We start from the raw sequence: 11,638 nt of genomic DNA, 5'->3' as shown, positions 1-11,638 counted from the left end.
GGGGGGGGGGGGCTCCCCGTTGCCCTGGTTACGCCGAGGCACGTGTGCAGTCCCGGAAGCGGCTCCGGGAAGCTGCCTAGCTCGCGCAGCCGGAGGAAGCGCAGCCGGGTCTGCTCGGGTCGGGTCCGGCTGGGCCATGGAGCTGTTACCTGAGCCCGCGTCCCGGCCCCGGCCCGGGCCCAGGCCCCGCTGTCTTCTGCTTCTCCCCTTGCTATTGCTGCTGCTGCTTCTCCTGGCGGCACCGGAGCTGGGCCCGAGGCAGGCCCGAGCAGAGGAGACCGACTGGGTTCGACTGCCCAGCAAATGCGAAGGTGAGGGGGCGGGGCTTGCGGAGAAGCGTCGGGGGATCGAAGGTCCTGGGCTCTCCAGCGGGTCTCCACTCCCTGAACCTGCTATGTGCCTGGCCCTGTGCTGGACTTTGGGGACACAGAGGCGGGCGAGAGTTCAGGTCTCGGTGCACTTGGAGCTCAGAAATCGGTGAAAACAAGCACTTATAATCGGGGTAGTAGATGCCGTGATAGGGGGGGCACAGAACTTTGGGGGCTGGTTGAGGAGCATCTAAATCTAGCCCAGAGATGGGGGGAAGGGCTTCGTCCAGGAAGCCCTGAATGATTAGGAGTTAGCCAGGTGAAGAGAAGTGAAGCCACAGATGCAGAGGTCTACAAGCAAAGGACAAGTTTGAGGAACTGAAAAGACCCATATGACTGGTCTTGGGGGAAGAAGAGCTTGAGACGCTCCCCTTGTGCCCTCACCGCAACCTACTTTGTGTCATTGGCAGTTTCCCCCACTAGCTGTGAGCTCCTTGAGGGCAGCGACCTTGACTCAGATAGCTATTCACACAGTGCCTAGTAGGCACCCAGTAGTTGTATTTGGAATAAGTATGAGTGAAGGGGGGAGGGTGCGCTGTGGGTGTGTGTGGAGCGGGGAGGAGGGTCTGAGGCCGAAGGGGTCACTTTAGGAGAAGAGAGCCTGGGGGAACTTCGTGAGGGAGGAAGATTTTAGGAATATGAGAAAAGAGTGAATCCCAAAGGCCTCCCAAGGTGGAGGTGTGGCACTTGAGAGAGAGAGAAGGAGAGGGAGTGGGAAAGAGAGAAAAGAGCGCCAGCACACAAACCAGCGATTCAGGACTGGGAAGGGCCTACCTTTTTTTTCCTCCCCTCCATTTCTCAGTTTCCTCCTCAGGCCTTTACACCCACTCCTTCCTTCTCCCCTCCCTAACCCCAGCCCCCCACGAAAGTTGACTATAAATCTGTTGCATCCTAATACAAAGCGTACAGTCGGCCAGAGGTTCCCCAAGCACTGGGAAGTGGGGGTAGTTTGGAAGGCATCATCTTTTTGTTTGAGAGATTAAAGGTGAGATGCTTCAGAGATGAGCTGACCCCACTGGTCGGCCTCCCAATATGGATTCTAGTCTCTACTTTCTCCCTCACTGCCTTGAATAGACAGTCAGAGGGTTATGATGCCTTCCTTTCACTCTTCTTTTAGTCATAGCCAACATCTTTTGGGGGTTTCAGTTCCCCTTCTCATTTCCTATCTTATTCTAATACCAAAGAGCCCTTACTGTTTCTCTTATTATTCTCATAGCCTAAGAAGCTCACATTTCTTTTCCTTAGACTCATAATAGCACAGAGCTGGCAAAGATCTTTAGATCATTCTAGTCCAACCTGATTTTGTAGGTAATTAATAAAAATAATTTTAAAGGGATTTTCAGTCATAGGATGGCTTGGTAAACTCCAACCCTTAGGCTCCTCTTAATCATGTATATTTACTTTTACTTATCACTGTGACATCTTTGGTATTAAATGCTGACTATCTGGCCAACAAATCCTGCCTCCTGGCTCAGTAGCCTGAGTGGAAGAGGCCTTGGCACAGAGGAAGGAGAACCTGCCCAGAAAAAAGTGGGTGGATGTCCATGAGGATCTGGGGTCTGTGCCATGAGTCTCCTCCAAGTCTGGCTCTGGGTGGGACCCCCAGAGGGGGTCTTGAAGAGGCAAGGTTTGGAAGAGTTGGGAAGCAAGGTTGTGGTTGATGGGTACAAGAGAGATGAGTTGATGGGTTCCAACCTCCGGGGCCTGGCATACTGCATGTTGAGGGTGTGGAAGAGGGGGGCACAGGAGCCAGAAAAATGATGAACTTGCACAGAGTACAGGACAGAAGAGGGGAGGGAGCCCAGATGGTCCTGGATGGAGAGCCAGGGAGGAGAGACACCCTCAATTCATTGCAGACTCTGAGGTCACTGGCTTACATTTTGGAATTTTCATGTGTTCCAAGTTCTCCAAGCCATCTATTAATGCATATGTTATAAAATTTCACCAAACAAGCCTGCAGGGGATTTATTTGTTTCAGTAGTATGTTGGTTTTCTACCCAACTCTGCTGTTGGTGTTATAACAACGCTGATGGCATTTAACCTGCAGACCATGTTCCACTCGGAGACATCAGAAGCTGCTCGAGCACCAGCACAGTCTCTCTGAGCAATATTTATCAAGTATCCAACACATACAAAGTCCAAGACTAGAGGAATAAAGAAAAAAATCCAGTACATGATCCTCCTTTTGAACGCCCTTGTAGTCGAATCAGAGAGACACATGAGATGACGGAAGCCCTTAGTGAGAGCATGGATCCTGCAGACTCTCAGAATGAAATCAAGAGCAGGTGGGATTCATCCAGAAGGGCTTCCTGGGGGAGGAGGTTTTTAAGGTGAGGTTAAGAGAATGGACAGACAACCCCTGAAGGGGGGCATCATGCACTTTCCTGAAGCCCCAGGCACTGCTCACTTTCAGTGGTAGCACTCCTTACGCAATGGTAATTATTTGTTTACACTTCTCTCTGCTCCATTAGACTGAGTATCTGGAAGGGAGGGACCTTGTTTCCGTCTGTGTATCCCCAGGCAGTGCCTGACACACAGGAGTTGCTTAATAACTGTTCAAGGAAGCGTAAGAGGAAATGAGAAAATAAATGAACAAAAACAGTAGAAACAGGCCTGTGGGGGGAATGGAGCAAATTAACTTGGTAGGAATAGAGAGCTGGTGTTGGAACAACATATGAAATCAAGAAATAAAACAGCCATGAAAGACATTTTGGGGGGCTTCCCTGGTGGCGCAGTGGTTAAGAATCCGCCTGCCAATGCAGGGGACACGGGTTTGAGCCCTGGTCCAGGAAGGTCCCGCATGCCGTGGAGCAACTAAACCTGTGCACTGCAACTACTGAGCCTGTGCTCTAGAGCCTGCGAGCCACAACTACTGAGCCCGCATGCCACAACTACTGAAGCCCGTGAGCCTAGAGCCCGTGCTCTGCAACAAGAGAAGCCGCCGCAATGAGAAGCCCGCGCACCGCAACGAAGAGTAGCCCCTGCTCACCGCAGCTAGAGAAAGCCCACGCGCAGCAAAGAAGACCCAACACAGCCAAAAATAAATAAATAAAATTGAAAAAATTTTTAATAAATAAAAAATTTTAAAAAGACATTTGGGGAACAACTGGGGAAATTTGAATATGGACTGAGTATTAGATGATATTGGAATTGTTGTTAATCTTCCGAGTATGGTGATTTTTATGGTTAGGTAGGAGAAGGTCCTTGTTCTCAAGAGATGCATGATGACTTGTTTAGGAGTGAAGTAAGTCTACTTACTTTCAAAATGGTTTAGCAAAAACAATGTGTATATTGTTGATATCTATTATTATCACATTGCTTTATATTATATATTGGGGAGCGAGTGTGATAAATCACTAACGACTGTTTTTTTGTTTGTTTTTACTAACAACTGTTGACCGTGAATGGAACGTATATAGTTATTCATTGTACTCTTTTCTATATGTTTGAAAATTTTTAAAGTAAAATAAATGATTGTGGGGGTGGGGAGCAGGAGGGAGCTGGGAGAAGTGAAGCCAGTAGGAATAAGGGCCAAGAATGGACAGGAGGCAGTGGATCTTGGAGCCCACTTTCACCTACTGAGCTCCATTTGGTGGTCTGGTGCTAACTCCTTTCTCTGCCCCAAGCACTGTCTCAACCCAGTCCGGGAGAGGCGTCCACTTGGGTCTGTTTTGCTGGGAGCCAGCTCCTGTCAAAGGCTCAGATGCACTCAGTAGTTTGTGCTGTGTCTCCTTCCCCCAGTGTGTAAATACGTCGCAGTGGAGCTGAAGTCAGCCTTTGAGGAAACTGGCAAGACCAAGGAGGTGATTGACATGGGCTATGGCATCCTGGACCGGAAGACCTCAGGAGTCAAATACACCAAGTCGTAAGTGAAGTGGTAGGGAGTGGGGCACTGGCCTGGTCTGCTTTGTTCCTCGAGGCATCAGCAGCTTGAAGTTCCCTTCTCCCTTCTGGCTAGGCAGACCCACCAAAGGGAGGCAGCTCTAACTGAGACCTAAGTTTGCCCACTGGTTCTATCCCCAACTAATTGTGTGGCCTTCATAAATCCCTGAATGCCTCTGGGCTTCACATTCCTCATCTGTAAAAGCAAGACTGTTGGACCTTATCAGTGATTCCCAGGCTCTTGGATTTTATGGATTAATTTCTTAAAATATAGGGTTACTGGGGAATTCCCTGGCAGTCCAGTGGTTAGGACTGGGCGCTTTCACTGCCATGGCCCAGGTTCAGTCCCTGGTCAGGGAACTAAGATCCCGCAAGCCTCGCAGCGTGGCCTAAGAAAAACAACAAGATTACCAACTTTTAATTTTGCCAGGTATAAATATTAAAAGCAAACCAAAAAACACTTCCATCAACTATGATCATCCTTTCAAAATGAAGTGATATCTTAACATCAAACTTTAATACATTTTGCTTTTATTTTTTAAAAATCTACTGAATCATTTAGCTTTATTAAAAAAACAAAACAAAACAAAACTTCCTTCCCGTAGAGCTGTTAAAATTGTGTCTCTCTGGTCTGTGTTCCAGCATTTCAGAGCCCCCCAGATGACCTATCTTCCTTCCAGCTCTGCCTTTCCGTTGGTGAGATGTGCAGGTGTTGGGGTAGCAGGGCTGGAGGGACGGACCACTAATCCACGGGGGTGAGGAGGGGAACTCAGGCCCTCTCGTGCTGCTGTCTCGGCAGGGACTTACGGTTAATCGAAGTCACTGAGACCATTTGCAAGCGGCTCCTGGACTACAGCCTACACAAGGAGAGGACCGGCAGCAACCGATTTGCCAAGGTTGGGTTTGTGCTGGCCCTTCATCCCCACCGGGGCCGGGCTGCATGTTTAAGTGTGTCTGCTGGTCTGGGTGCCACTGGAAGATCGTGCCCTGGGAGCATCCCTCCTCGGTCTCTCCCCGTTCTTCATCCGTTGCTGTTGGCACCCCTCCCCTCCTGAGCGGCCTGACTTTTCAGTGGCAGTGGGCACATCCCTGATGGTCTGGGCCTGCCCACTGGGGTCCTGCCTCAGCCCCAGACAGAAATGCTCCCGGGTGGCAGCCCCCTCGGAGGCCTAAGCACTTGCGCAGGGAGAACTCAGGCTGTGCCGAATTGTGAGGGTTTAGAGGAGATGTCAGAAGACTCTTGGGGGGCGGTGACTGCCACGTCCTTCCTCTGGGCCCACAGAGCCCCTACCTGGACCTCCATCATGGTGCCTTTGTGACATTTATTGTACTTGCGGCATACACGAATGCTTCTCTCCCTGGAGAATGAGCTTTCTTGCAACAAGGCCCATGTTTCTTTGTCTCTGCATCTTCCATGTTTGGTAGGAGAGTTGTCTCCCACATTTCTCCACCTAACTACCTTTATAGCAAAGGAGATCCATCAGAAACCCCTGGGAAACCTAGAGGAATAGTATCAAACCACAGAAGTCTTAGGTTTTATCTTTGTAATTTGTGTTAATGTTGTGCTTGGTAATAAATCCATGTTTAATGTAAAAATGTTTAACATTATTTTCCATAGCAAAAAAATTAGAACCAACCTAACCATTCACCAGTAGGGGAGTGGTTAAATAAATCAGTGTGGCCATTCAGTAGACCATTTTGCAAAGTGTAAAACGAAGAATGAGATAGCTTTTTATGAACTGAACTAAAATCATCTCCAAAGTATATTATTAAGTAAAAAAGGCAAGGTGCCGAATGGTGTGTATGATACATACTGCTGCTTGTGTAAAAAGTGGGGGTGGAAGAGAGGATATATTTGTGTGTATATTTGCTTCTAGTCGCGTGCATGATCTCTGGAAAGATAGAGGAGAAATAGACAGTGTGTTGTCTCCATGGAGAAGAATATTTTTTACGCAACCAAGAGTCCTCCCTGCTTCGCCTGTGCCTCTTCCCCTCAAGGAAAGACTCAAGCCATAGGAAGAACCCGAAGCAGGGAGTGGGCCTGGATATGGGGGAGGCCACAGTGAGGGGAAAGAGCCAAGACCAACTTACTTCCTGGAAAAGGAGTATTTGTCCAAAGGGCCTGAGGGCAACAGCAGACTTTTTTGTTTTTTGGGTTTTTTTATAAATTTATTTATTTTTGTCTGTGTTGGGTCTTCGTTGATGCGCACGGGCTTTCTTTAGTTGCAGTGAGCGGGGGCTACTCTTCGTTGCGGCTTCTCATTGCGGTGGCTTCTCTTGTTGCAGAGCACAGGCTCTAGAGCGCAGGCTCAGTAGTTGTGGCACGTGGGCTTAGTTGCTCCGCGGCATGTGGGATCTTCCCAGACCAGGGCTCAAACCCATGTCCCCTGCATTGGCAGGCAGATTCCCAACCACTGCGCCACCAGGGAAGCCCCAGCAGACCTTTCGGAAAGGAGTGTGGGGAGGCAGGACAGGGTGTGTGTGTGGAGGGGTTGTGGGATGCAGGCCTCAAAGAGGGGAGGGGAAGATGAGGACAAGTATGAGAAGCTATAGGGGGTCTTGACTTCCAGCTGGGTCCTTAGGCCTCCAGCTCCACCGGGAGAGGAGCGGGCAGGGAGAGGAAGGATCTCTGCCTCTCATGTCCGGTCGCCTCTTCCAGGGCATGTCGGAGACCTTTGAGACGCTACACAACCTGGTGCACAAAGGGGTCAAGGTGGTGATGGACATCCCCTACGAGCTGTGGAACGAGACCTCTGCAGAGGTGGCTGACCTCAAGAAGCAGGTACGGGCCCCTCGGCCCTCAGAGGCGGCTGTGCCCCACAGAGCTGGGTGGGGGCGGGGCCTCGGCCGAGGAAGGCCACGAGGAGCCGGGGGGACCGTGGTCAAGTCGTTTCACCCCTCTGGCTTCAGCCTCCTCGGGAATCAGCCACCAGCCTGGTGGGCGGCGGGGCTCGGCGGGGCTCCTCTGGGAGAAGTCAGCGCTGGGCTTTGCCAACGCGAGGCGTTGTGGTTAACAGTGCGACGTGCTGGTGGAGGAGTTTGAGGAGGTGATCGAGGACTGGTACAGGAACCACCAGGAAGAGGACCTGACTCAGTTCCTCTGCGCCAATCACGTGCTGAAGGGCAAGGATACCAGTGAGTCTGAGGGCACGTCAGCCCTAGATTGTGTTGTTTGCCTCCCCCTCAGGGGAGGTGGGTAGGGGGAGGACGGAAAAGAAATAAGAAATGGGGGCATCGTAGCATCTGTCCTCAGGGTGCTGGATGGGACAGGGTGGGGTCAAGGCCTGACGCGCCCGGTGCAGAGTAACCGTTCAGATGCCTCTGATGCCCCAGGACGGGCCTGGGGCCACAGCGAGGCAGAGCTGGGACCCGTTCCAGTCGCCGCCCTCCGTGGCTCCGCAGCCAGTGCTCCTCACCCAGCAAAGCAGTCTGTTGACCGTGTCTCTCCTCCTTGTCCCAGGCTGCCTGGCAGAGCGGTGGTCTGGCAAGAAGGGGGACACAGCCGCCCTGGGGGGGAAGAAATCCAAGAAGAAGAGCGGCAGGGCCAAGGCCTCGGGTGGCGGCAGCAGTGGCAGCAAACAGAGGAAGGAGCTGGGTGGCCTCGAGGGAGACCCCAGCCCCGAGGAGGACGAGGGCATCCAGAAGGCTTCCCCCCTCACCCGCGGCCCCCCCGAGGAGCTCTGAGCCTAACCCAGCGCTCCTGCTGACCCACAGCCCTGACCTGGGAGCTGAAGGATCTGGGCCCCAGCTCTGGCAGACAGAGCGGCACCGGGCTTCAGCTGTGCCTGCTTGGGCTGTGCCTCTTCCTGCCGCAGACAGACTCCAGCCCTGGAAGAACTCAGATCAGCTGCGGGCAGCCCAGGCCGGCCTTTTCCCTCTGCCCAGCGTTCCTCTCCTGACCCAGACTTCAGGCGGGCTCTGCGCTCTCAGGACTGCCCAAGGACTCCGGTGTGAACTCGGGCAGGCAGGTGTCGAGCTGGGCCCCGGGACTGGGGCTCCAGAGCCCCGCACCCCCTCGCTCCTCCGGCACTGACACCGGGAAGCAAGACTGAGGCCGCAGCTCCTCCTCTCTGTACCCACCCCTCCTGTGGACACCTTGTACTCTGCCTGGCCCTCCCCAGGGCTCACAGAGTAAAAACCTTTCGGCCTTTTTCGTTTGGATTTCTGAGTCCTTTTCAGCCCCTCAGAGGGGCCTGGAGCCCCCTGTGGCTCTTCCCTGCCCTTCACCTGCCAGCCTTGGGGGCTGAGGATGGGAGGCTGTTCCCATCCTCCCATCACTGAGGCCGAACCTGCTGACTGTGGGGAAAGCAAGTGCAGGGAGGGCCCCGGGGGGGCTGGGGCGAGGGGTGGGCCTTGGGTATGCGGTGGGGCCAGGCACAGTGCTCCGGTGCTGCCCCTCAGCTGCTCTTGGTCTCCCCGAGCCCGCCCCAGCCCGGGAGGGGCCTCACTTGTGCCCTGGCACCTGGCTGCCCTCATTCCTTCCCTCCCTCCCGCCTCTCCTCTCCCCGCCACCAAGGCCTTCCTGTTGGTTGTGTAAAGTGTATGCCAGTGACCCCACCAGCTCCCGCCCCTCGTCTCCACCTCCGCCTGGCCCTGCCTGTTGGTCTTGAACCTTGTTCCCTGATGACCACACCTGACCACTCCATGCTTCCTAGCTGTTGTGCCCGGAGCCCGCAGGGGAGGACACCCCAGTCCCCCCAAAACAGCTGGTTGCACCATGTTCTCTGGGAGTAGGGGAGAAACAGGAAGGCTGGCCTCTGGGGAGAAGGGGTGGGCGGCTCCGGCACCTCCCTGTCTGTCCTGAAGGCAGAGATCTGGCGGCTCAGGAGCAATAGTGGTGACAGCTGCGAGTAGTCAGTGCTTTAACCCTACAGTGCACTCGGGTGGCTGCTGTTAGCCCTATTTTATAGAAGAAGGAACTGGGGCTCAAGTCACAGGACGCGCCCGAAGTCCTGTTGGCAGTGGCACAGCTGCACGTGGACTCTGGCTTTGAGACCCCAGCCCACTGTATTCCCGCAGCCCCAGGGCCCCTCTCCCAACACCTGGCACTGGCCATGTGATTTGCATTGAACTGGTTTGGTTTCTTGCCCGTAACCCACGCCCACCAACAAGTCTCTTTTAGAAGGAAAATAGGACGCAGCCCCTGCTTCTAGAAAGGAGAGAAGGGTGGAAGGTCCTGCCAGCACCGCGCCCACACCGGATCCCCTGAGCACCCGCACCCAGGCTCCCTCACACTCCAGGCTGGGCCCAGCAGGTAGGAGGGGCCACTGCTGAGGTGCCCCAGAAGGATTTTCCCAGCTTCTGGCAAAAAGGCTCTGGGGTCCCCCCAACTCGGGCTCAGCCCCTCCCCCCTCCCCAGGCCTGGGAACACCAAGGCCATAGAGAGTGGAGCAAATTGGAAGCTGCTTCTCCTCTGGCCCATGAGGCTTAGAACAGGCCCTTGGAGGATGATGCTTTTTGGTCTAGCGTCCCCCTCCCCATCTCCAGCGCTGATACTGGCGCCTGTTGAAGGGGGCTATGGGCAGAGATTCCAGCCTAGACTGTGATCCCATCCTGGACTCTGGTCTGAGCATAGGAGGTGACTGCGGGGGTCCGGGATTGGAACCCAGGGCTGGGGAACCATTTGCAGGCCCCTGGACTGTCTAGGATTTGGTGGCCAGTCTCTGACCACCCCCATCCTGTCACTAACCCACAGCACTTCAGTACTTGGCTTAGGTCTGTCCCCAGAGCTTCATTGTCCTTAGAATAGGATGAGACAAAGACCTATCCCCTTACTGGGGTGTTGGCCCAGGGGCCCAATCCCAGGCCCAGACCAGAGGGAGGGCAGCGCTGTGACTGCTTTGCTCTTTGACCTGTGGCTGCTGCAGGATGAGTGCCCTCACCTGCCCCCCATTCCCCACAAGGCCAGGCGTGTTGCACACTCACTAGCTCTCCACGCACTCACCCCAGCAGGCAGTTTTCTCCCTGGCCCAGCCTAGAAAAGAAAGAAGGCAGGATCTGGCTTCCCAGGTTTTTCTTTTCCTCTCCCCACCACACACACAAGCCTTTCTGAACTGGACTACTGCCTCCCACTTTCCCACACCCCTTGCCTCCATAAGGTGAGGGGTCTGGCTGAGCTCAAGTGAACCTGATTTCAGTCCCCTTGTTAGAAACCCAATTAGAACGGGGTCTCCTACCCTCACCTGGACATGAGAGTCACTTGGATGCTTGTTAAACATACAGATGGGCCCCCCTCAGACTTGCTGGGTTGGGGATCTAGGAGTCTGTGTAGGTCCTAAGATGAGGCCAGCTGGAACCCACTCCACCAGGAGAAATTTGGGTGTTGTGCTAAGAGGGGCCAAGACCTCAATGAAGCCACATTGGAAGGAAGTCTTGTCCTCAGAAACATGAATTATCAGAACCCCAGAGAGGATCTGTCTCTCTGTTGGAGACTTTCATCATCCAGAACCACAAAGGCTGATGGACAAACCACAAGGCCAGTTCTGGTTCAATGACAGTCAAGTCTCAGGGTTTGGGGTTCTGTAGTCTCAGAAGTGGCTGCATCGGGACCTCTGTGTATTCGTTTTAAGGAACAGCTCCTAGGAGGCAGGCTCCTCTCTTTATTTCCAAGTTCCTGGGTGGTATTTTCATGCAACATCTTTTCGCAAGTTAGAAAGTGGTGCTTTTCACACTTTTGACTCCCATCTGTCAGAAAGTTGTTTTAATAAAAGTTTTGTTAGAATAAGACACTTGACTGCCAGAATTCCTGCCAGAAAATGATAATAAATATATAAGCCCATGAGGTTTGCAGTTTGAATGGAAGCCCTTTAAATAAGGACACCTTGTACAGTTCACAACTTGTCCACATGTTCACAGCAGCCCTAAATCACTTTAGTTCACAAGTATGAACAAAATTCTTCTTCATATCTTTGATCTTGAAGGAAAAACACATTTTTTCGTGACAGATGCACGGTCCATGCCTAACTGGTTTGTGGAAGGACTCTGTGTACTAATCCTAGCAGCAGAGCCAGCTGAATCCCTCGTGAACATCCCCTGATGGCCTGGTTTGCACTATTAAGAAATTTCACTGGAATAATAATAGTAGCCACTGTTTTTTGAGTGCATATTACTATGTGGCAAGCACAGCTCTACATGCTTTAATTAACTCATTTAATACAGCTGTGATCCACACGAGGCCATGGATTTTTAAACACGTTATCAAAGTAAATACACATACAGAAAAGTACACATATAAGTGTAAGCTCAATTAATTTTTACAAACTGAACACCAAAGTCACCAGCATGCAGGTTGTGAAACATTATTACCATCACTCCAGAAACGTCCCACACACACCCTACAAAAAGAACAGGGATTTTTGTCTACTTTGTTCACTGCTATATTCCCAGTG

At 52.6% G+C, this 11,638-nt stretch overlaps 1 protein-coding gene across 3 annotated transcripts; it reads left to right on the top strand.

Annotated features, from left to right (window-relative positions):
* Positions 1-20: 20 nt before the first annotated feature.
* Positions 21-8,403, top strand: CNPY3 (canopy FGF signaling regulator 3). Of its 3 annotated transcripts, none has more exons than XM_082414599.1 (6): positions 21-311; positions 4,110-4,233; positions 5,050-5,146; positions 6,910-7,032; positions 7,268-7,385; positions 7,965-8,403. In XM_082414599.1, exons 1-6 carry the CDS (start codon positions 137-139, stop codon positions 8,147-8,149), a joined length of 822 nt encoding a protein of 273 aa, XP_082270725.1. In that variant the 5' UTR covers positions 21-136; the 3' UTR covers positions 8,150-8,403. The 3 variants fall into 3 exon arrangements, with proteins under 3 accessions (XP_082270725.1, XP_082270724.1, XP_082270726.1); XM_082414598.1 differs by having other exon boundaries at positions 28-311; positions 7,711-8,403; XM_082414600.1 differs by lacking the exons at positions 21-311; positions 5,050-5,146 and having other exon boundaries at positions 4,109-4,233; positions 7,711-8,102.
* The last annotated feature ends 3,235 nt before the right edge of the window (positions 8,404-11,638 follow it).

Source organism: Balaenoptera physalus, assembly GCF_965194825.1.
Source record: "Balaenoptera physalus genome assembly, chromosome: 11".
Classification (NCBI taxonomy): domain Eukaryota; kingdom Metazoa; phylum Chordata; class Mammalia; order Artiodactyla; family Balaenopteridae; genus Balaenoptera; species Balaenoptera physalus.
This window is presented reverse-complemented; position numbering and strand designations above follow the sequence as displayed.

Excerpts from the sequence above, each read along its gene's own strand:
- CNPY3 (XM_082414598.1), top strand. The coding sequence starts at position 137 with ATGGAGCTGTTACCTGAGCCCGCGTCCCGGCCCCGGCCCGGGCCCAGG. Across the intron at positions 312-4,109 it reads ACTGCCCAGCAAATGCGAAG|TGTGTAAATACGTCGCAGTG; the intron begins GTGAGGGGGCGG and ends TCCTTCCCCCAG. Across the intron at positions 5,147-6,909 it reads GCAGCAACCGATTTGCCAAG|GGCATGTCGGAGACCTTTGA; the intron begins GTTGGGTTTGTG and ends CGCCTCTTCCAG.